The sequence below is a fragment of the Pelobates fuscus genome, chromosome 5, assembly GCF_036172605.1.
Source record: "Pelobates fuscus isolate aPelFus1 chromosome 5, aPelFus1.pri, whole genome shotgun sequence".
Lineage (NCBI taxonomy): Eukaryota > Metazoa > Chordata > Amphibia > Anura > Pelobatidae > Pelobates > Pelobates fuscus.
The window spans coordinates 83,415,662-83,439,712 of NC_086321.1; the positions used below are offsets into that span (position 1 = coordinate 83,415,662).

A 24,051-nucleotide genomic window follows, 5' to 3' on the forward strand; every position below is an offset into this window, starting at 1 on the left:
GACATTTCAGTGGTTTGTAACTTCATGAGTAACAATTAAGTCTAAAAGTCAAATTTGAGGACCTAAAATCAGGATAAGATAGTACTTCAAGCAAACATAGCAGTATAAAAAATGACCTGGAAAACATGGCATTTCGTTTTTTATACGGCCATTGTTTGCTGTGTGTGTGTTACCTTGTTTTTATCCCTATGTTATGCATGTATTAAGTGTTAAAGATACATGACATCTGGGTGATTATTTTAATTTTAGCACCACTGCTCCTTAATATTTTTTTATTGCTTGTTACTATAAATTTGAGGATCTGCAGTTGAAAGAAAAAGTGTCCATTCCCGCTTAAAATGTCTAATTTTCTAATGTACGTTTTTGGTCAAATGACATTTTACTTTTATTTTGTTTTCTGTTTATTCTTTACTCATATTGGTAATTACATATATAATTAAATTTCTTACATTGTCATAAAAGTATACATTTAAGGAAAATACCTTAAGATATGTATGCATGTGTCCTGAAAAAAAAGTATATGGCCCTAGTTAATGCAATAAACTTTGATATGGAAGATTAACTATTTGATAGAATTCTCTTAATAAACATGAGTATTGTTTACTGAAAAGACAAGCTGTAGCACTGTGTGCATAGTAAGTTTAAAAGTATAAGGATTGTTTTTCTAACTCCATTTTCTATATGTTCTTTGAAGTGCCGATCCTTTATCCAATATGCTGCTGTCATTCACCTCAAAAGAAGATGCTATTGCCTTTGCTGAAAAAAATGGTAAGTAATCTGTAGAAAGGTATTGTTTACAATTAAAATCATACAGAGAGGCAGACATACCGATAAAAAGGAAATATAGAATATAGTCTTTTATTGTCTAGGCGCATTATGGAAGTTTAAATCATTCCAATAATTCACATGCTAGGTATTGTTAGATTTTACACATGCATTTAAAGGCCATTTGATGTGTAGAGAGGCAAAAGGAAACTTCAGGTATATCTGTAAAGTTCTGTTTGCAGGCAAATTTTAATACACATTAAGCTGAACAGCATGTGAAAAGGTATTTGTTCTAAAATTAGCTTGCTGTTACAATCAGACAGATCTTGTTAGTTCATTATTTACATGGTCTGCCCCTTATTTTATCTGCATATCACATTTTATAATCGTATTAAATTATTCCCTGTAATGAGTAGATAGTAATGCAAGCTAGACTTAAGCAAAACAAATTGTTGTATGTATGTCCATAAATCAATAGATTTAAACAAATCAAAATCCTTTTAATGTATGCCCAAACGCATAGAATTGTCCTGAAAACAATTTTTCAAAACAAATCCATACATTATCTGTGGAGTAAAAGTTTGTTTATGGATGAAACTAGTTTTTGCAAAGGTCTAAATTGCTTGCATCACCTGTGTGCATCCTGCCGCCCTAATATCAGGCTTACTTGGGACATGTAATATGTTAGAGTAGGGTTAATGTTAAGGGTTTGGTTTTAGGACTCACTGTAGGAGCTTGTTGAGATTAGTGCCTCCAGACTGCACAGAGATGATCTGTGTATTATTATACTTGCATAATGCGAAATTATGCATGCAAATGACCTGTGCATGATTAGTCTTTCATTACAAAAAAAAATTACATGGGTTACATCACCACGTGTGCAGTACAGCATTATTTACATGATTGGTCTTTGTTAATGTGATGATGGTAGCAAAGTGTTTAATCCTGTGTGATGGTGTAGAGGTTAAATAAATATGCCAAGCACCATAGCCTGTAGTGGTTATGGTGCCAGGAGTGCCCTGATACATCCCCATTGTAATTGGCCAAATATTTTTAGAACTGTTTGACTTTTTACCTGGGGTCGACAGAGTGTGTCTTTCTGCTTTAACTGCTGCTGACAGTAAGGCGGGAGCTTCTGTTCCTAAACCACGTTGTGCAGTGCAGGGCTAGAGCACTGACCGAGAGCTTTATTTGCTGTTTTACTGCAGGTTCAGCTCAGACAGAGAGCTCTGTCAATGAATACAGGAAGCCACACCCCCGTGGACCTCGTTTAGGAAGTCAAACCATTCTAAAATGGCTTGACATCTTAAACTGTGGGAGGGGCATTACATTACTCCTAGCACCATATCTGCTAAAGTGCATTGTAGTGGTTATAATGCTTGGATTGTTCCTTTTAAAAGAAGAGGATCTAATTGCATTGGGAGTTAAAGTCCTGGGGGCAGCTATTTCAGCTGTTGTCAAAATGGTGGCGAATAACACTTGGGAATATAGGTCCCACTATGGGCCCCCAGATTCTAGGGAAGTGATGTGTGCATTACCTTTTTATTACAGGGAATGACTGTAATGATGATATCACCATCTGTGCACTACAGAATTCTAAAAACATGATCTGTGTGTATATAAATGTCCGTGTCATCACATTTCATTGGCAATATTTTGATAGTTAATACAGCATATTATAGGCTAACTCAAAATTGTCTATCTAAGGACATCAGAGTAATACCTCATTATCCACTTGTTTTTTTGTATGCACACATGGAAGGGTAGCTTAGCCTAAAACTCCACTTTGTTTGTTTTATAGGATGGAGTTATGAAGTTGAAGAGAAGAGGATTCCAAAGCCAAAATCCAAGTCTTATGGTGCAAACTTTTCTTGGAACAAACGAACCAGAGTATCCACAAAATGAGTTATTGGCCGTCCATAAGTCTGACTATGAACAAAGTCAGCTGTGCTATATTTATAGAACAAGTATAATACAACTCTTAATCTCCTAATAAATATGACCTTTAAACTACAAATGCATCTTGTGGTGTCTATTTAAAATGTTTTTGAAGTTTCAGTTTGAGCCTTTGAAAAATTTATTTATATAGAGAGGCGATTTAGGGTATTCATACCTCTAGGAAGTTGATGTACGCCAAGTCCGCTAATAGAAAAGTTCAAATCAGCTGCAGCATTCAATAGTATTTTCCTAGCTGGCTTATAATCCATCAAGCAAAATTCCTGCTTTGTACTAGATCCTGTAAATGGCTATAATGAGCCCTCTTACATTTTCCTTAGTGCATTAGAGGGAAACACTCTCTTTAGGCATGTCTACTGCAACTACTCACTAAATCAGTGATGTCTATCTATTGACACTGGAAATATTATAAGCAATGCTTATAAGGCCAATCCACAGTCACAAATATAGGGGAACAAAAATCACTGTTTAGTATACATACCACAAATAAATACATGCATGAATTTTTCATATCTTAAAAGAGCTTGCAAAAGATATGAACTGCACAATTTCAAACCTCCCCCCTTTTCCCTGAAAGAGACTTTCAGTCTCTTCACAGGGAAATCAATCTGAGGCTTCTCATAGAGCTATGTTAGCGTACACACGCTCATCTGTTCAATCAGAAAGAAAGCTAGTCTGATCTGATGTCTGAGAACAGGTACAGTGAGGGAAAAAAGTATTTTATCCCCTGCTGATTTTGAACGTTTGCTCACTGACAATAAAATGATCAAATGGGGAAAAGATAAGGGGATTTGCGTAAAATAAATAAATATTTTTGGTAACCACTACACAGAAATTTATTTTACCTATACTAAACAAGTAAAAAAAAAAACACACATAGAATAATCTGTATGTGAGAATATACGTATGTAAGAATATTTCTTCAAACTCACAATTTTCCGAGCCCATTAAAAGTTTGCTCGGTACTTATGGTCCTTTTCATCTCATCAAAGAGATATATGATGGAATTTCCAACAGTTGCCCTCAGGAACTCAGCACTGTTACAGCACAGGAACTCCAGAGTCTAGGGTAAGTATGTAAGGTAGTATTTATTAACAAATTATTAAAAAAAAACAAAAGTAGCACTAAGCGTTTCAACCTATTAAAAGGTCTTCCTCAGGTGCATGAATATCTCAGACAGACTTGGCTATATATATGCCAATAAATTAATCAAACAATTATAAAAATGTGTATTAAAAAAAAAACCTCCCACAGCCAAATATGGTCAGGACCGTATATGTGCTGCGATGCCCAATATGGCGGCAATTCCTATCCCGAGCATAATGTCCTTTCCCACCCGAAGATGTCAGCAATGCTCATATAGCCTCTTTCTCCAGTTCCGTTTTGTTTGTCATCGCTTCACTTCCTGTGACTGCTTTTCAATAGTGAGCGTTGGTCTTCAGTTCTTCCGATCGGCATATTTCAGATACGTCTCTTCCTGTGACGTATATGGTCCGATACGTCACTTCCAAAGAAATGATCAGTCTATAATTTTAGTGGTAGGTGTATTTTAACAGTGAGAGACAGAATAACAAAATAAAAAACAGAAAAAGGCATGTCAAAAAAGTTATAAATTGATTTGCATGTCAATGAGTGAGATAAGTATTTGACCCCTTCAACTTAGCACTTGGTGGAATAACCCTTGTTGGCAATCACAGAGCTTAGACGTTTCTTGTAGTTGGCTACCAGTGTTGTGGACAGAAGAATTAAACCAAAATAGCTATTTACTAATGTCTATTTATTCTGTGTTCACTATGTTAAAACTGGCTGCTAGAGTAAATATTCCCTTCCCCCTTTATGGTTCAGTCATTATTTCCTCTGCAAGTTTCTTGTTACACATTCTTGTGTTAATAGGTAGCCTCCTTTGCTAACTCCTCCCCCACTTCATTTGTGCCAATTCCACGTGCAACAAAATGGAGAATCACTGTTAAAGTAACAAAGAAACTACTCACTTCCCCTTTCTTCATGTATCCAAGCCAGAGCTGGAATATGGGGGGAAGAGCTCTGTAATGATGACATCACATCCTGTAGGGTGGGACCCTTTTTGACTGTTAACCAATTGTTGAATTGATATTGTATGTTTAAACTGTGACGTATTTTTGCTTTAAGAAGGAGACAATCAATTTGGAAGGTGTAGATAGACAAATAATCAAAGTTTTCTTTGATCCAAAACACCAGGCTTGCACACATCTCAGCAGTGATTTTGTCCCACTCTTCTTTGAAGATCATCTCCAAGTCATTAAGGATTCGAGGCTGACATTTGGCAACTCAAACTTTCAGCTCCCTCCACAGATTTTCTATGGGATTAAGGTCTGGAGACTGGCTAGGCCACTCCAGGACCGTAATGTGCTTACATAGTTACATTGCTGAAAAGAGACTTGCGTCCATCAAGTTCAGACTTTCTCACATTTGGTTTTTGCTGTTGATCCAAAAGAAGGCAAAAAACCCAGTTTGAAGCACTTCCAATTTTGCAACAAGCTAGGAAAAAAAATCCTTCTTGACCCCAGAATGGCAGTCAGATTTATCCTTGGATCAAGCAGTTATTACCCTACATTGAAAGATTATATCCTTGAATATTCTGTTTTTGCAAGTATGCATCCAGTAGCTGTTTGAACATCTGTATGGACTCTGATAAAACCACTTCTTCAGGCAGAGAATTCCACATCCTTATTGTTCTTACAGTAAAAAAATCCTTTCCTTTGCCCTAAACAGTCTAAACACATGACCTCGTGTCCTGTGTAAAGTCCGATTTGTGAATAGATTTCCACACAATGGTTTGTATTGGCCCCGAATATATTTGTGTAATGTTATCATCCCCTCTCAGGCGACGTTTTTCTAAACTAAATAGGTTTAAATTTGTTAACCTTTCTTCATAGCTGATATGTTCCATTCCTTTTATTAATTTTGTAGCCCGCTTGTGCACTTTTTCTAGTGCCTTAATATCCTTCTTTAGAACGGGTGCCTAAAATTGCACAGCATATTCAATATGTGGTCTTACCAGTGATTTATAAAGAGGCAAAATTATATTCTCGTCCCGAGAATGTATGCCCTTTTTCATGCATGACAATACCTTAGTGGCCTTGGCCACTGCTGATTGACATTGCACGTTGTTGCATAGTTTGTTGTCTATAACAATTCACAAGTCCTTTTCGTGTGTTGTTATCCCTAATACGCTTCCATTAAGGGTATACATTGCTTGTGTATTCTTTACGCCGAAGTGCATAACTTTGCATTTTTCAACATTAAATGTTATCTGCCATTTGAGTGCCCAGTCCCCCAGTCTATCTAAATCCTTCTGCAACAAAGTAATATCTTGCTCATATTGTATTATTTTACAGAGTTTTGTGTCATCTGCAAACACTGAAACATGACTTTCAATGCAGTCTTCAAGATCATTTATAAACATGTTAAATAGAAGGTGTCCCAGAACAGACCCCTGAGGGACACCACTTGCCACCTTTGTCCAGCTTGAAAATTTGCCATTAATGACAACTCTTTGTATTCTGTTTTTAAGCCAATGCTCTACTCAAGAACAAGCATTTTCATCTAGACCGATTTCCTTGAGTTTGAACACTAATCTATTGTGTGGAACTGTATCAAATGCCTTGGCAAAATCCAAATAGATCACATCCACTGCAACACCCTAATCTATACTTCTACTTACTTCTTCGTAGAACGCAATCAAGTTAGTTTGACATGACCTGTGCTTCATAAAACCGTGCTTTTTTTGGCTGATAACCATGTCCTTCTCAAGGAATTCTTGAATATTATCCCTTAATAACCTTTCAAATATTTTACCAGCCACAGAAGTTAAGCTCACAGGTCTATAATTTCCAGGCAAGGATTTTGAACCCTTTTTGAATATAGGAACCACATCTGCCTTCCTCCAATCCTCCGGAACACTTCCTGAAAGTAAATAATCTTGAAAGATTAAAAACAGAGGTTCACTTATTTCTTCACTTTCTTAAGTACTCGTGGATGGATACCATCAGGTCCTGGAGCTTTGTTTATATTAACTTTCGTTAGTTACTGCAGCACCTTGTCTTGAGTTAACCAATTACAATTATTCTGCAAGTTTTTAGTAGCAATCATTTGCACATCTATTGCCATGGGTTCTTCCTTAATATATACAGAGGAGAAATAGTTATTTAAAATTCCTGCCTTTTCCTGGTCTTCATTAACTAACACCCCTGTTTCAGTTTTTAGTGTACCTACGCTTTAATTTTTTATTTTTTTTTATAGAATTTATGTACTTAAAAAATTATTTGTGGTTGGTTTTCCTCTCTTTAGCTATCATTTTTTCATTTTGAAGTCTAGCGAATCTAATTGCCTTTTTGCACTCATTATTTGTTTCCTTATATCTTTTATAAGATGCATCTGATTTGTCTGATTTAAATGCTTTAAATGCCCTTTTCTTATTTTTAATCTCTTGTTTTACTTCTCTACTAAGCCACATTGATTTTAATTTGTTTCTTTTATATTTATTACCCAATGGTACATACTGAGAAATGTACCTTTCTAATATTTGTTGGAAGATAATCCATTTACCCTCACTGCTTTTTTCACTAAAGAGTTTATGCCAGTCAATATATTGTAAAGCTGCCCTTAACTTATTGAAATTGGCCTTTTTAAACTTATATGTTTTAGTATACCCCATGTGCCTTTGTTTTTTTGAGTTTATTTCAAAGAACACTATATTGTGATCACAATTTCCCAAGTGCTCACCTACTTGAATATTGGTCAAAAGATCAACGTTGTTTGTTAAAACCAGGTCCAGACAAGTGTCCATTTTAGTTGGTGCTTGTACAAGTTGTGACATAAAGGTGTTATTTAACAAGTTTAAAAACCTAATTCCCTTTGCTGAGCTACTAGTCCCTCTGTCCCAATTTATGTCCGGGTAATTAAAATCTCCAATAATTAAAGTGTTACCCAGATTTGCAGCTTTTGCAATAGGCTCAAACAGCTGTTGTTCCTCGTCAATATTAACATTAGGTGGTTTATAACATATCCCAACCAATAGTTTGTTTCCCTTCTTTTCCCCCAAGCAGATATTTACCCATAAAGCTTCCACATTTTCCTCATCACATTCCACTTGCTTAAGATTTGGCTTTAAATCATGGTTGACATTCCCACCATCCCACCATGTTTCAGTTATGCCTATATCATATTGTTTAGTGTTGTCTACTGCCTCCAGTTCCCCCGTTTTGTTACTTAGGTTCCTTGCATTAGTAAGCATACATTTAATATCATGAGTCACTCGTGCTTCTTCTTGAACCATTTCTTTGTTACCTTGGCTGTGTGTTTTGGGTCATCGTCATGTAGGAATACCCATCCATGACCCATTTTCAATGCCCCGGCTGAGGGAAGGAGGTTCTCACCCAAGATTTGACGGTACGTGGCCCCGTCCATCGTTCCTTTGATGCGGTGCTGTTGTCTTGTCCCCTTAGCCGAAAAACACCCCCAAAGCATAATGTTTACACCTCCATGTTTGACGGTGGGGATGGTGTTCTTGGAGTCATAGGCAGCATTCCTCCTTCTCCAAACACAGCGAATGGAGTTGATGCCAAACAGCTTGATTTTTGTCTCATCTGACCACAACACTTTCACCCAGTTCTCCTCTGAATCATTCAGATGTTCATTGGCAAACTTCAGAAGGGGTCTGTACATGTGCTTTCGTGAGCAGGGGGACCTTGCGGCCGCTGCAGTATTTTTTAGTCCTTCACGACGTAGTATGTTGCCAATTGTTTTCTTGGTGACTATGGTTCCAGCTGCCTTGAGATCATTAACAAGATCCTCCTGTGCAGTTCTGGGATGATTCCCCACCCTTCTCATGATCATTGAAACTCCACGAGGTGAGATATTGCATGGAGCACCAGACCTAGGGAGACTGACCGTTATTTTGTGTTTCTTCCATTTGCGAATAATCGCACCAACTGTTGTCTCCTTCTCACCAAGCTGCTTGGCGATGGTCTTGTATTCCATTCCAGCCTTGTGTAGGTCTACAATCTTGTCCCTGACATTCTTGGACAGCTCTTTGGTCTTGGCCATGATGGAGAGTTTTGAATCCGATTAATTAATTGCTTCTGTGGACAGGTGTCTTTTATACAGGTAACGAGATGAGATTAGGAGCACTCCCTTTAACCCCTTTAAGGACCGGCCTGTTTTTGCGATGTTGTACTTGAAGGACCAGAGCAGTTTTAACACTTTTGTGGTGTTTGTGTTTAGCTGTAATTTTCCGCTCTCTCATTTACGGTTCCCATACAAGTTATATATTGGGTTTTTTTCAGGACAAGAAGGGCTTTCTTTACATACCATTATTTGTATTATGTCATATATTGTATTTAAAAAAAAAAATAAAATATGGTGAAAAATTGGAAAAAAAAAAACATGTTTTTGGACTTTTACTTGAAAAATCTTTTACTTATCTACAAAAGCTAATGAAAAAAACTGCTAAATAGATTCAACATTTTGTCCCGAGTTTAAAAACACCCAGTGTTTACATGCTTTATTGCTTTTTTTTTGTAAGTTATAGGCCTATAAATACAAGTAGGAAATTGCTGTTTCAATATATATTTTAAATTTATCAATAGTGACATTGTAACACCGTTATCTGTCATAAATCCCCGAAACACACCTCACATGTACATATTTTTTTAAAGTAGACAACCCAGAGTATTCAAAATGGGGTATGTCCAGTCTTTTTTAGTAGCCATCTAGTCACAAACACTGGCCAAAGTTAGCATTTATATTTGTTTGTGTGTTAAAAATGCAAGAACCGCTAACTTTGACCAGTGTTTGTGACTAAGTGGCTACTAAAAAAGGCTGAACATACCCCATTTGCAATACCTTGGGTTGTCTTCTTTTGCAAATGGTATGCCATCATGGGGCTAATTCTCATTCCTTGGCTACCATACGCTCTCAAAGGCAACCTAACCAATCTGACAAATTTCAATAAAAAAAAGAAGTAAAATCAAGCCTTATATTTGACCCTGTAACTTTCACAAACACTATAAAATCTCTACATGTGGGGTACTGTTATACTCAGGAGACTTCGCTGAACACAAATATTAGTGTATCAGAACAGTAAAATGTATCACAGCTATAATATCATCAGTGAAAGTGCTGTTTGTGTGTGAAAAATGCAAAAAACTTCACTTTCACTGACAATATCATCGCTGTGATATGTTTTACTGTTTTGAAACACTAATATTTGTGTTCAGCGAAGTCTCCCGAGTAAAACAGTCCCCCCGTGTACAGATTTTACGGTGTCATAGAAAGTTACATGGTTAAACACAGTGCTAGCAAATTATATTATCTGGACTTTCAGCCTGGGTGGCAGGCAGGTCCCTCGAATTGCAATCATTAAAATTACTTAATTAGGTAAAAATATTACATAAATACGCACGTCGAATTTTAATATATATATTTATATATTTGACGTCTACGTGTATATTTATGAAATTATTTATGTAATGATGTATATGGACATATGTATATTTCGTATTATTAATATTTATTTATTTATACATAGATATATATATCATTACATTCTACGTGTATTTTGATATAAATATATATATATCAATATCAAAATACTGTTAGAATAAAACTGCATATATATATAATTTTTTTTAATTATTAAAAATTATTTTTACTTTATTTATTTTTATTAACATATTATTTATAATAATATATATATATACCATATATGTAGTTATTATATATATATATATATATATTGTATATATACGTGTGTAATTTAAATATAAGTGTATTTTTATATTAATATACGTATATATAAATATAAAAATACACTTAGTATTTTCTTCTTTCATCCACCAACGAAGCTTCCTTTTCAGGGTGAGAGGAATGTGGATCTGTTTTTCCCAGTCCTCTGAGCTGGTTTTGAAGTTCTCCAAGAGATACTGTTGAAGTGGACGAAGATTCCAATGTGCCCATCTGACCAGATCTATAGTAGAGATCAGGGTACCCAGGAGTTTCATAAAGTCCCTTGCGTAAGCAGAAGACTTTTGAAGAAAAACCTGAATACGATTCTGCAGTTTCAACTTTCTTTCTTGGGCGAGAGAAACCATCGCCTTGAGGGTATTGAAGTTTGCTCCTAAGAACACCAGCTCCCTTGAAGGTTGTAGATGACTCTTCTCGTGGTTGATGAGCCACCCAAACTGAGAGAGAGTCTCGAGTACTAGATGTCTGTGTTGGAGTAACATCTCGAAGTCTGAGGCCACTACCAGTATGTCGTTGAGGTAGTGGTAAATGGCTACATCCATCTTCCTCAGGAAAGCAATTACCGTGACCAGTATCTTCGAGAAGGTTCTCAGGGCCGTACTTTTCCCAAAGGGAAGAGTCTGAAACTGGAAGTGCTCCTTTTTTACACAGAACCGAAGAAACTTCTGATGTCTTTCTGTGTCAGGAACATGGAAGTAGGCATCTTTTAGGTCTATTGAGATTAACCAGTCTCTGTGGTGTATTACTGGAATGATGTAACGGATGGATTCCATGTGAAACTTTCTTATCCTTAAGAAGATGCTGAGCTGGTGTAGATCTAGAATATGTCTCCACTTTCCTCCTGGTTTCTTTACTAAGAACAGGGGAGAATAGAACCCTTGGAACCTTTCTCTCAAAGGAACCGGAACAATGACCCTTTATAGAAATTGGCAACATAATGGGTCAAGACTTCTCTTTTTTGTCTGTCGACAGGGAGTCTTGTTCTGATGAATCTTGGTGGAGGGGAAATACCTTCGAACTCCAGAGAATATCCTGCGGTGATTACGGAATTCACCCAAGCATCTGGATTCAAGCTCCAGGTCCTCCAGAAGAACGAAAGGCGTGCTCCTACATTGGGAACCTGGCGTAAGCCACCTTCAGAACTGTCTGGTGGGGCGAAAGGAGGAATTTTGAGCCTTTGGTCTGGAAGATTTTCCGGTTTGACCACTCTTCCAATTGGAGAGCCGAGTATATTCTCTGCCTGGTCGATAGGTTTTACTATCTTTATAGCCTCCCTGTGCCCTGTAAGGACGATGGTCCTGTTGTGGTCTCTTCGGACGCCTGTCTTGTGGAAGCAAGATTTGCTTGACCTCAGCTGCTTTTTTAATAGCATCCTCAAGTGGTCTGCCAAAAAGCACCTCTCCCAGAAATGGTAAGGTACATAATTTATTCTTGGAAGAGAGGTCAGCTCCCCAGGATCTCAACCAAAGGGCCCTTCTGGCAGTAACAGAGTGTGCCGTGACCTTGGAAAAAATCCTGATGAGGTCTGTGGAGGATTCCAACAGCCAATCACTGGCAAGTTTGATCTCCTTCAAGGAGTCCGTCATGCGATGTCTACTCACTCCTCTCTCAATATCCTCTTCCAAATCAAGGATCCATGATCGTAACGCTCTGGACAAAGCAGAGATAGAGACTGCTGGATGACAACCCAAGCCTGCTGTAGTGAAGACTTTAGAAAGATCTGCGTCAATTCTCTTATCCATGGGTTCTTTGAGAGAAGCATTACGGAAGAGTTGATCTTTTTGCCACTTTAATAATTGGAGCATCAACCTTAGGGACCTCTGTCCACATTCTTGAATCCTCCTCCTTAATAGGGTACAATTTTGATAATCTACCCTGACTTGTAAATCTTTTTCCAGGAGCATACCACTCTGAGCGAATCAGTTCTTTAACCCCTTAAGGACCAAACTTCTGGAATAAAAGGGAGTCATGACATGTCACACATGTCATGTGTCCTTAAGGGGTTAATGGAGCTGTGCACTGGAAAGGAAGGTTTCCTCTTATGGAGATCTCCGGAGTGTCTATCAGAAGTAGAAACTTCCTTGACTTCTTCTGGCAAATCAAGAGTCTTTCTCACTGCCTTGATTAGATGCTCCATAGCCTTTGTGTCCAATGAACACGGTTGTTCCGTGGACTCTTCATCACTAGAAGAGATAAGCTCCAAATCCAAGGAACCAGCAGGATGTCTGAAGTCTTCTTCAGATAGGTCGGATTCTCGGCCAAAGCTCTCACGCCTGGGTCTTTTACCTCTATTGGATTCTGAAATCCCTTCCGCCACTGCTTGCTTAATCCTGAGTTGAGGACGTAGAGGCTTGATGAGACCTGCGATGTTCCGACTCTCCTGCGATCATGGATAAACATTTGCGGCATAACCTGCAGTTATCCAAAGGCCTTGCACCACATCCAGGGCAGGCTGCCGGTTTATCCCTCCTCTTAGATGGAGATCTAAGGCCAGACCGGTCTTGAGGGCTGTAAAACACAGAAGTCATATGACTGTACCCTCCATGCAGTCTTTTTTAAAAGTAATAAATAGAATATAGATTAATTCTCACCTATGACCTATTGTAGATCTTGTTGACTTAGCAGATGGAGATGCTGGATCCATTTTAGTAGAAGGGCTGCATAACAAAGGTGTCACAATGAACTTCATGCAGCCAAACTTGAACATCCTTATGTATTATAGAATAAAACATACCTGCAGAGACAGAATATGGCACTAGAGAGCACTGTACAACAGAGGGAACTGAAAACACCAGCTTATTTGCAAAAATACCGCTATTTTCAAATTTCCCGCTTTGTGCCTTTAAGGAGGTGCGCATGCGCCGATTGGCCGCTAGTCCGCGGGTCTGCCATTTTGGATGAGGGCAAATATGCCGAAAATCCGGCCGTGGCCATTGCGCATGCGTGGGCGTCTTACCGGATGAATGATCGTCTGATCGAGGTCTGGAGGCTTTAATCCTTGCGAATTCAGGCTCCAGATGCCAGGGGGACTACCCACCATGGCTCCCAGGGGTTCCCTGCTCGTGGAGAGAAAGGGCTACATGTGCCTGGGCTTCCTGTGGAGGGAAGCTGACCTACACAGGGTGAAGATCATAGCAGCATGATCAGGTGAGCATAAAGAAAAACTTTACCCTTTAGAAATTCAGGGAGGAAAAAAAAAGATAACAAAAGATAACTGTCCTAGGGCTATGAGGACAGGAAAAAAGACTGAGGTGTGATGGCTGATGGGGTTCCTATTATACCAGGGGAAGGTATGCTTAATTGTTTAATTGTTTGTGTTTCCTGTCCTGAGGGTTAGAGGGAGGAGCTAAACCCATATGTTAAATGCTGCCATGATTAGCCAGGAAAGACTGCAATGGGGCAAGTTGGGAGCATGTAAGACCACTGAGAAGCGGATTACAGTAGTCAAGACGAGAGGGGACAGTGGCATGGACCAGCACTTTAGCCGCATCTGGTGTTAAGTAGGGGCGTTAAAATACAACTACCATTAAAATTATAGACTGATCATTTCTTTGTCAGTGGGTAAACGGTCAAAATCAGCAGGAGATCAAATACTTTTTTCCCTCACTGTATACGAGGAGCGGCTAACTGAAGTAGGAAGGAAACCTCCCTGGCTTTTTGACAGCCAGGGTGGATGTTCCATTATTTAATATAAAAAGTGCCAATTTCTCATAGAAATTGGCACTTTTATTAAGTGCACTTTTAATAGGATACTCCTCATCAATAAAGCACATAAGCAAGCTGAAGTGATTTGAGGGGAGGAGTGGTCTATTAATATGATGCTCAGTATACCGAGTTGGTAAATACCCAAAATACCTACCAGTAGTACACTAAATACTATTGTGCTAATTGTTGGCATGTGCTTAATGAGCTGTTGAATTTTTTGGGCTTACTGTACCTGTGTGCAGTGTGCATTTCTTACTTCCTACTAGGGTTATTGGGAAGAAACTCTAATGGGAAAGGAGAAATAGATATGACTTGCGTCAGGATTAGTGACAGTTGAACAAAAAAGGAGATCCTATCAGATTGCATTTAAGTTTTTTGTCATACGAACCAATTTCTATGTATATTTAAAAAGGCGATTAAGATTTCATTAATGATATTGTAATGGATTTAAAATTGTCAATTTTAAAGGGCACTTTTAAGTTCCTTGTAGGGGCTATGATGCAAAGAGTTGGTGCCATTGTTCCCCCTCCCCCTACTTTGTGTCAAACTAGCTTCAGTCAGACTGACAAAACTATTGGGATGCATATGTATATTTTAGACTTTCGAAAAAACAATATTCGTTTTGAGCGGTTCGTTCAAACTAAATTACTTTTAATCCACACATGAATTAATAGATCCATCCGAGATTTACCTGTTGAGTCTTATTCATTATAACGCCAATGGTAAATTTCTGACCGTTCGTTGTGGATAAATATTAATTGGCCGATCCACTCAAAAGTCATTTTTGGCCCATATCTTAATTTGTTTGTGTGTATATTTAAATTAAACCCATTATTTCATATCCCATGCATTCATTTTCAAGAACATAAATTTGTCTCCCAGTCAGAATATCACTATCAATATAGGATCTGCATTCATGGCTACAACTGCAAATAGCAGCTTCCGTCCTGAAATCACACTCCCACCAAAATAAAGTAGATAATTTATTTTAAATAATGCAATAACAGTACACTAAAGTGTGTATCATGGGAAAACTATTACAGCTCAATAGCATTATCTTCTCATAATACTTGTCTCACAGTAATGTTTACCTACCATAAACTAGATTAAACATAATTTCTGAAGAAAAAATGATGAAATTATTAGATGTTTGAAAACATCTGATGATTGCTAAAAGACAAATTAAAATGAATAGAAAATACTTTCAATTCAGTCCCGCCTGTTTAATGAAGAAGCCTGACTATATTGGCAACAATAAATTTCACCTCATTATGAATATACTCTTGCTAATGGGCATATAAATGTTAAAGGGATCCTATAGTGCCAGGAAAACCCGTTTTCCTGGCACTATAGGCTCTTGGAGTGCCCCCTTCCCTTGGCGCTGAAAGGGTTAAAACCTCTTCAGCCACTTAACTTAATCCAGCGCCGGGCTCCCTCGGCACTGGTGACCTCTCCTCCTCCATCGACGTTGGCTTCCGAGTGGAGCAAAATGCACATGGATGCCCAGAGGTGCGCGCGCCTTCAAAACTCGCCCATAGGAAAGCATTGATCTTATTTGACGCAGGACTCCGTGAGGATGTCCAGCATCAAATTAGTGCAATTTACTCAGTGTAAATCACAGAAGCGCCTCAAAGTGGCTGTCAGAGAGACAGCCACTAGAGTCTGGATTAACCCTCAGTGTAAACATAGCAGTTTCTCTGAAACTGCTATGTTTTCAGCTGCAGGGTTAAAACTAGGGGCACCTGGCACCCAGACCACTTAATTGAGCTGAAGTTGTCTGGGTAACAAAACAAGGAATAGTCAGCGCAAATCAGAAAGGCAGCAGTCCCAAACAAGGACTCCCTCTAATGTCCCTGGAGGTAAATAGACAAAACAAGAGAATGGGGGATGGGTCTGTGCCACTGTATACAACAGATAATAATATTAAGTCCAATGGGATCTGTATCGTTGTGTCCAAAGTTCTACTTTATACGATATCCAGAAGATGTCAATGACATGGAGGATAGCCCAATTGTATAAAAAATAGAAGAATTCTTACTTACAGTTAGCAGAGCTTAATCCAGCTCTGGTGTGAATGGCTTATAGCGGTATTATCCCCGCTTGCAGGATATACGGCAAGTGTCCTCTTCTATGTAGTGGCAGGTAACCAAGTTGGAAATAAAAATGGAAACAATAATGGTGCAGTATGTTCCACACATGCGATAAAAGATATAAAATATAATAGATACACTCACATTCGGTAGAGCTTCCGCTAGCTCTAGGTTGTTAGGCGTGCAGCGGTATAATCCCCGCTTGCAGGATATAGGATGAGTGATCTTGACCCTAATATCAATAGCTCGGAGAGAAGATAAAACAGCGATAGTGCTCTCAATAAAATCTTTGGTGATGAAATAAAATATACTCACAATATATAGGGCAGACTAACTGCTCTATGTAACAGCGTAGGTGGTATAATCCCCACCTGGGATTCTTTGGAGTATTATATCCAGGAAATAAAAAATAAAAGAAGTATACGGTATAAAATATATATAAAAGCCAGGTAGTAATAAAAGATGATGGTTTAGACGTAAAAAGGACCAAAATCTATTTTATTAACAGTATATAAAAACAGTAAAAATATCCAAACGCGTTTTGCCAATATAAGGCTTTATCAATGGATAGCAAACATTTCAACCTGGCTGGTTAGAGTTTATATAGTTATAAAGATGATTTTAAAATTGGCGCCAAAATCTATCACAATATATAGATACTCTTCTCCAACCCTCTGTAAAACTTATGAGGTCCTATCTAAAAGACTCTATGACTCTTTTAAGATTTTTAAATAATTTTAGCTGGCAACCCAATTTTATTCTAGTTACCTGCGATGTTCAGTCTTTATACACAATTATCCCCCATGACATAGGGTGCAGGCAGTGAAAAATATCATTACACACGAAAATAGAATCTCTCACACTGATTTTATAATTGAGGGTATTAATATAATTTTAAAGAACAATTATTTTTGTTTTTTTAATTGTTTTTACTTACAAAAACGAGGCACTGCCATGGGGACCAGGTTCGCCCCCAGCTATGCTAACCTCTTTATGGCAGACTGGGAATCCACTGCCATTTGGGGCGAGCATTCCTGGCGGGCGAACTTGGTTACCTATTTTAGATATATAGACGACCTCTTTTTTTTATTTGGAATGGCCCCGAAGATTCATTAAAATTGTTTATTGAGCACCTTAATTGTAACAACAGAGGTATTATTTTATCTTGTGAATACAGTAAAACTACTATAATTTTTTTAGATTTGGAATTTTTTATTAAAGACGACATTTTAAATGCTAAAACATTTTTAAAAAAAGTATGCACGAATACAGCTGTTGATCGCTCAAGTTGCCACTACAAACCATGGCTGGAAAGTGCACCTAAAAGTCAATTTTTAAGACTGAGAAGAAATTGCTCTCAAATAGAAGATTTTAATTCACAAGCTGTTTTTAAAAAAAATCAATTTACAGAAAAAAATTATCCATTAGACAATCTTAATAAGACAATAGATACAGTTAGAACCAAAGAAAGATCAGAACTTCTACACTATAAAGAAAAAACCTCCGATAACCACTTTAGTCTTCCGATTATTTTTAATTTTAATAATAAAAGTAACCACATTAAAAAATTATAAATAAACACTGGCACTTATTACAACATGATGTTACTCTCAAGCAAATCATACCAGAAAGACCAAATATTGTTTTTAGAGGAGCTCCTAGGTTGAAATCCATTTTAACCTCCAACTTTACCAAAGAAAGTACTAAGATATCACAATCCTGTTTTTTACCCAACACCAAAGGGTTTTTTAAATGCAAACGCTGCAAAGTCTGTAAATGTACTGACCAGTCGGTTAAACCTAAAACCACACATTTCCAATCTGATAAAACCAATATAACATTCAATATTAAAGATTTCATTACATGTAATACAAATTTTTTTATTTACCTCCTAGAATGCCCATGTGGGCTCCAATACGTGGGTATGACCACAAGAAGTCTCAAAACACGATTAGGGGAACATTGCCGAAATATTATTAATGGATACCAAAACCATACTGTGTCTAAACATTTTACTATCCATAATAATGATCCTGGTCTTTTAAAATGTATCGGCATAAAAAAATGCATTATTCCATGGAGAGGAGGCAATATCAAAAACATTTTAGGTAAATGTGAAATGGAATGGGTTTTTAATTTAAAAACACTTATCCTCAATGGTTTAAATGCAGACTTTGATTTATTCAATTTTATTTAATTATATCATTTTTATTTATCATTTTATTTATTATCATTAGGTTTTTATCTTTTTATTATGGTTTTACTGTGTTAAAATTCATTTAGTAGTCTTATTATCTTTAAAATTATGTAGGTGCTTATATATGCCACCACTAATATGGCCACTTATTATGTATTTCCTTAATAGTTCATTCCCCACCCAAGATGGCCGCCGCCATTATTTTGATCTCCCAAGTCCCTCCCCAAGTGTTCCCTAACCCCTCCTCTTCCATTTCAGCCCAATACAGGGCTTTACATACATGTAGTTTATCTGATAACTACATGCCCCACAATTCCGTGCGGCCGGAAGTGACGTCGCGCTCATGACGCGCGTCACGTGATCCAGCCAGCAATATGTTATTTCTTAATCAATAACACTCGTTTTTGCAAAATAACTATGTTAATAGCATTGGACAAGCTAGATCTATAGAATACTTACCATTAAATGCTGTTATGTATGTGCACAAATTATCTGTTTAACTATTGGTTGTACAATTTTGGCGCCAATTTTAAAATCATCTTTATACCTATATAAACTCTAACCAGCCAGGTTGAAATGTTTGCTATCCATTGATAAAGCCTTATATTGGCGAAACGCGTTTGGATATTTTTACTGTTTTTATATACTGTTAATAAAATAGATTTTGGTCCTTTTTACGTCTAAACCATCATCTTTTATTACTACCTGGCTTTTATATATATTTTATACCGTATACTTCTTTTATTTTTTATTTCCTGGATATAATACTCCAAAGAATCCCAGGTGGGGATTATACCACCTACGCTGTTACATAGAGCAGTTAGTCTGCCCTATATATTGTGAGTATATTTTATTTCATCACCAAAGATTTTATTGAGAGCACTATCGCTGTTTTATCTTCTCTCCGAGCTATTGATATTAGGGTCAAGATCACTCATCCTATATCCTGCAAGCGGGGATTATACCGCTGCACGCCTAACAACCTAGAGCTAGCGGAAGCTCTACCGAATGTGAGTGTATCTATTATATTTTATATCTTTTATCGCATGTGTGGAACATACTGCACCATTATTGTTTCCATTTTTATTTCCAACTTGGTTACCTGCCACTACATAGAAGAGGACACTTGCCGTATATCCTGCAAGCGGGGATAATACCGCTATAAGCCATTCACACCAGAGCTGGATTAAGCTCTGCCAACTGTAAGTAAGAATTCTTCTATTTTTTTATACAATTGGACTATCCTCCATGTCATTGACATCTTCTGGATATCGTATAAAGTAGAACTTTGGACACAACTATACAGATCCCATTGGACTTAATATTATTATCTGTTGTATACAGTGGCGCAGACCCATCCCCCATTCTCTTGAAGTTGTCTGGGTGCCTATAGTGTTTTTTCCTGGCCATCAATTCATACTACTCCCTATTTAGCAGTAAATGCATTCAGTGTTGAAGCCAGGCACCACTTTCAGGTGCAGTATTAAATTTAACACAAATATACATACAATTATTATTGGGAGTACCTTGTTTCTCATTGAAAGAACTTACCACCCCTCGCCAATACCTGTGTGGCTAGGTGGTTTTCCAGACCTGGCTCTCCGTTAATTTCCCATCCAGAGCCAAGGTTAACTTTTTTTCCTTCTTCCTTTTGAACTCGGAAGCAATGCAACAGTGCAATAGCATCATCAACGCTATTAGTACTGGGGGCAGTGGTGTATTTAAGATTTGTGCTGCCCTAGGCAGGACGGTGCTCGGGCACCCCCTCCTCCCCTTAATTTAAATTTTCCCCACCCTTTCCAGTCAAGGCGGCACTTGACAGACGCACACACACTCCCTGATAGATGCATACACTCATTGACAGACACACACTCTCATATACAATGACCAACACACACACATTCACTGATTTGACACACTGATAGCCAGACACACACTATTACTTGGACACACACTGACAGACGCATACTCTCACTGACAGAAGCACGCACTGACATACGCACAAACTCACTGACCGACACACTCATAGATACACACACATTCACTCACAGACACACACAGATACACACACTCATTCACTCACAGACACACACACAAACATTTCCCCCAACACTCACAAATTATTATAATTTTTTTTATTATTTTAAATCCACCCAGCCTCCCTGGGAGAGCTGGAGTGGATTACTTACCTGTCCAGTAGGGCTGCTGGATAGACAGGCAGGGACAAGTCAGGCTGAGTAGGCGTAGAGGGAGCTTTAATATTCCTGCTCAGCTCCCTTGCGCGCCGCTTAGTGATGCTGGGAGCCGTTCTGATGTCATATTCCAGCTCCCGGCTTCATTAAACGGCGCGGAGGGAGCTGAGAAGGAAGTGCTCAGGTGAGTATACTCCCTCACTGCCCGCTGCCAGCCTCTTGTGCCCCCCAAGACACGAGACAAGCAAGGAATCTGCCTGGGCGTTTGGGGCGGATTTTTTGCCGCCCATGGCAGAGGCCTTATTTGCCTCGAGTAAGATACGTCCCTGACTGGGGGTCTTGATGGAATTTTGTGTTAGGCATACTCCACATACATTGGGCCAGTAAAAAAATAAAAAAAATAACCATAATTAATGTATAAATATGGTCAATCCTATCATTATTGACTTCCACGGGATTTGAGAGGACCCTTGAGGATTCCCACCTCACCTAGTCACAATAAACTATTTTAGATACACATTCTATGTGGTTTGTTTGCAGGAGCAAGGGTCTTTACCACTGTTGGCTGACGCTGTCAGCAGCCAAATATTGCTTGCAATGTTGGATCTCAGGCTTGAAGGATTGTGTGCATCACCATAAAAGTGAGTTTGAGTTTGTGCAGTTTTACCATGCATTTTTGTTGCCATTGGTTAATGTTCTCCTTATAGAAAAACAAACTTGATTTTGCACAAAACATCTATTTTCCACTCAACTGTTTATATTAAGATCCAAGGCTCAGTCACTGTTAATTACAAAGTATAATCAACAACACACAAACACTCAGAGAACTATAATTTATTTTCCTTGCAAAAGAACCAAAATGCTTTATTCCTCTATAGCCAGTTTCCTATTTATGCAGCAGCTCGTAGAGCCTTTACTGGTGTTTCACAATAAGCTGCATTAAAGGCCCAAAACATGAGCAGTATACTAATGAGGGGGTGTGCCTCCCTGAGTGACAGTTTCCATTGCTTCACATTGTAGCGAAGCAGTACAGAGACTTGTTCTTCAATCTCCTCTGCTTAACTTAGTGTGCTATCCTGCCCTCTCTCTCCTCTCACTGTGCAGGGTAAAGGGAAATGACCACTATGGGGGTGGGGGTGAAGGAGGGGAAAAGGACATCTATGGGGGTGGGAGGAGAAGGGGGAAATGACCACTGGGGGGAAGGGGGAAATGACCACTGGGGGGGAAATGGCCACTGAGGGGGAGGGGGGAAGGACCACTGGGGGGGGAAGCCACTGAGGGGGAGGAGGGGAAGGACCACTGGGGGGGGGGTGGGAGAATGGGGAAAGTACCTCTAAGGAGGTGGGGGGAGGAGGGGAAAAGGAACACTCAGGGGGTGGGGGGAGTAGAGGAAAAGGACCACTGATGGGGTGGCGGGGGGAGGGGGAACAGACCACTAAGGAGGTGGGGGGAGTAGGGGGAAAGGACCACTCAGGGGATGGGGGGGAGGAGGGGGAAATGACCACTAAGGAGGTGGGGGGGAGTAGGGGGAAAGGACCACTAAGGGGGGGAAGGGGGGGCACGCACATCAAAAGTTTAATCTCTAAATCCAGCTCTGCATGCGTTAATTCCAAAATTAAGAGAGGTTAAGAATTATACATTTTTGGGGGGATGATTAAAGGTACAAACTGATTTTCCAGAGCAGAAAAAGTAGCAGGTGCACTTGCTGCATTAAGCAAATGTAATAATTTGTGGACACACCACTCTTCTGCTGCATTAATAAAAGTGTAGCACAGGCAGGTGTTTTCCAATTGTAAGTTATAATGTGAATTTCTCTGTGTGCCCTGTGTTCAGTTGAGTTAAGATTCTAATTACAATGTAAAAGCACATATTGAACACCAGGCAGGAGGCTGTAATACATAAACCGTTTATACTATTTGCTTTTACATTAAAAAAAATAAATAAAATGGTTTCACAATAATGATATAGAGAATATATGCATAGATAAATATATTTGCATAAACTACTAATTTACCAAAGAATGAATGAGGCACTATTCAATTAAAATGCTGTTTTTGGAGGTGGGAGATGTAGTTTATTTTTATAACTTCACTACATAAAATGTGTGACTGGAGTGTGGAATTGTGAAATTTATGTGTCTACGTTATTTAATTCCTAGAACTAAACTCTGCAAGTTTGTAGTCTAAACACATGCAAAAACTGCCCACTGCAATTAGCTAGATTTATTTTTCCATGCATTTATGCTAAAATAAGACCAGGAATTGCAAACCACGTTATCTGTGCTACCTTGTATTTTTTTTCTGTGCATTCAGCCTTTAAAAAAAAAAAAAAAAAAAAATACAAAATAAAATTTATTTCACTTTGTAGTTTGTAATGTCTATCTTGGATGTAGTGTATATTTTTTTAAGCATGTGTTCTTTACATTCAAGGGCATTTGCTGAAAAGGTTAGCAATTTTATAATTATTTTAATGTTTTCCATGCACATTGTCTTAAGAATTGAAAGTGATTAAACCTTCAGGTCAGGGAAGGAGCAATGTAAAATATTTAAAATGTCTTATCAAAGTTATGTATTAACCCCTTAAGGATAGAGGCAATTGTCCAAATTCTGAACCAATTTGTGTTTGTTTGACCGTAAATAAAGGGTGTATCATTACGCACCCATACATATTGTTTAATATCCTAACCTAACGCAACATGAAATAGAAATAAAATATCACTTTTGCTTATACATTTTACACATCAAGTGCAACAAAAGAAAAATAACTCAAAATAGATATTCATATTAGTCCTAATTATTAAATGCCTCATATGTCTAATATCTAAATACATTTTTAATGGTTCATGCTAACTGTATACTAACCTAAGCTTACACGATCTCTAACTGTACATCTGCCCTAACCTTAATCCTACACCATCACTATAATAGCATTATTACTACTAGCAGTAGAGATATTCCGCATTTATTTAGAGAGCCTGAGAAAAGACCACCTAATGTTGTATCCACAACCTTCACTGCGCTGGTCCTTTGGATAAAAGTGAGTATAAATATCTCCTTCAGAACTTCAGCTTCTCTCCCTGCACCCTTATCTTTCACCTGGGACACGCAGCTATGTTGGGCCTGATGTACGTATATTGGACACAACTGGACATGTTCCAAACCCTGAAGTACTTCCCGATTTTGGGGACAATCATCTTCCTGGCAGGAAACCGCATGCTTCCTCAAAAGGGCGGAGAAATTAGTCTACAAGTTCAAACTGCAGTCTAGTTTGTTTTTTGCATTGTTGTTTTGTTTTGTTTTTTAAGAAGTGATTTTTTTAAATTTTTTGGTCCAAATTAAGTTTTATGCCCTGATTGTTCAGT

At 38.2% G+C, this 24,051-nt stretch overlaps 1 protein-coding gene across 1 annotated transcript in view; it reads left to right on the forward strand.

Moving 5' to 3' along the window:
* The window catches only part of NDUFS4 (NADH:ubiquinone oxidoreductase subunit S4), a 108,881-nt gene extending 106,099 nt beyond the window's left edge, over positions 1-2,782 (forward strand). Inside the window, exons 4-5 of the mRNA XM_063456883.1 lie at positions 695-768; positions 2,567-2,782. Coding sequence (XP_063312953.1) covers positions 695-768; positions 2,567-2,670 — 178 coding nt within the window. The 3' untranslated portion in view covers positions 2,671-2,782. The remainder of the gene's footprint in view (positions 1-694; positions 769-2,566) is intronic.
* Positions 2,783-24,051: the final 21,269 nt, after the last annotated feature.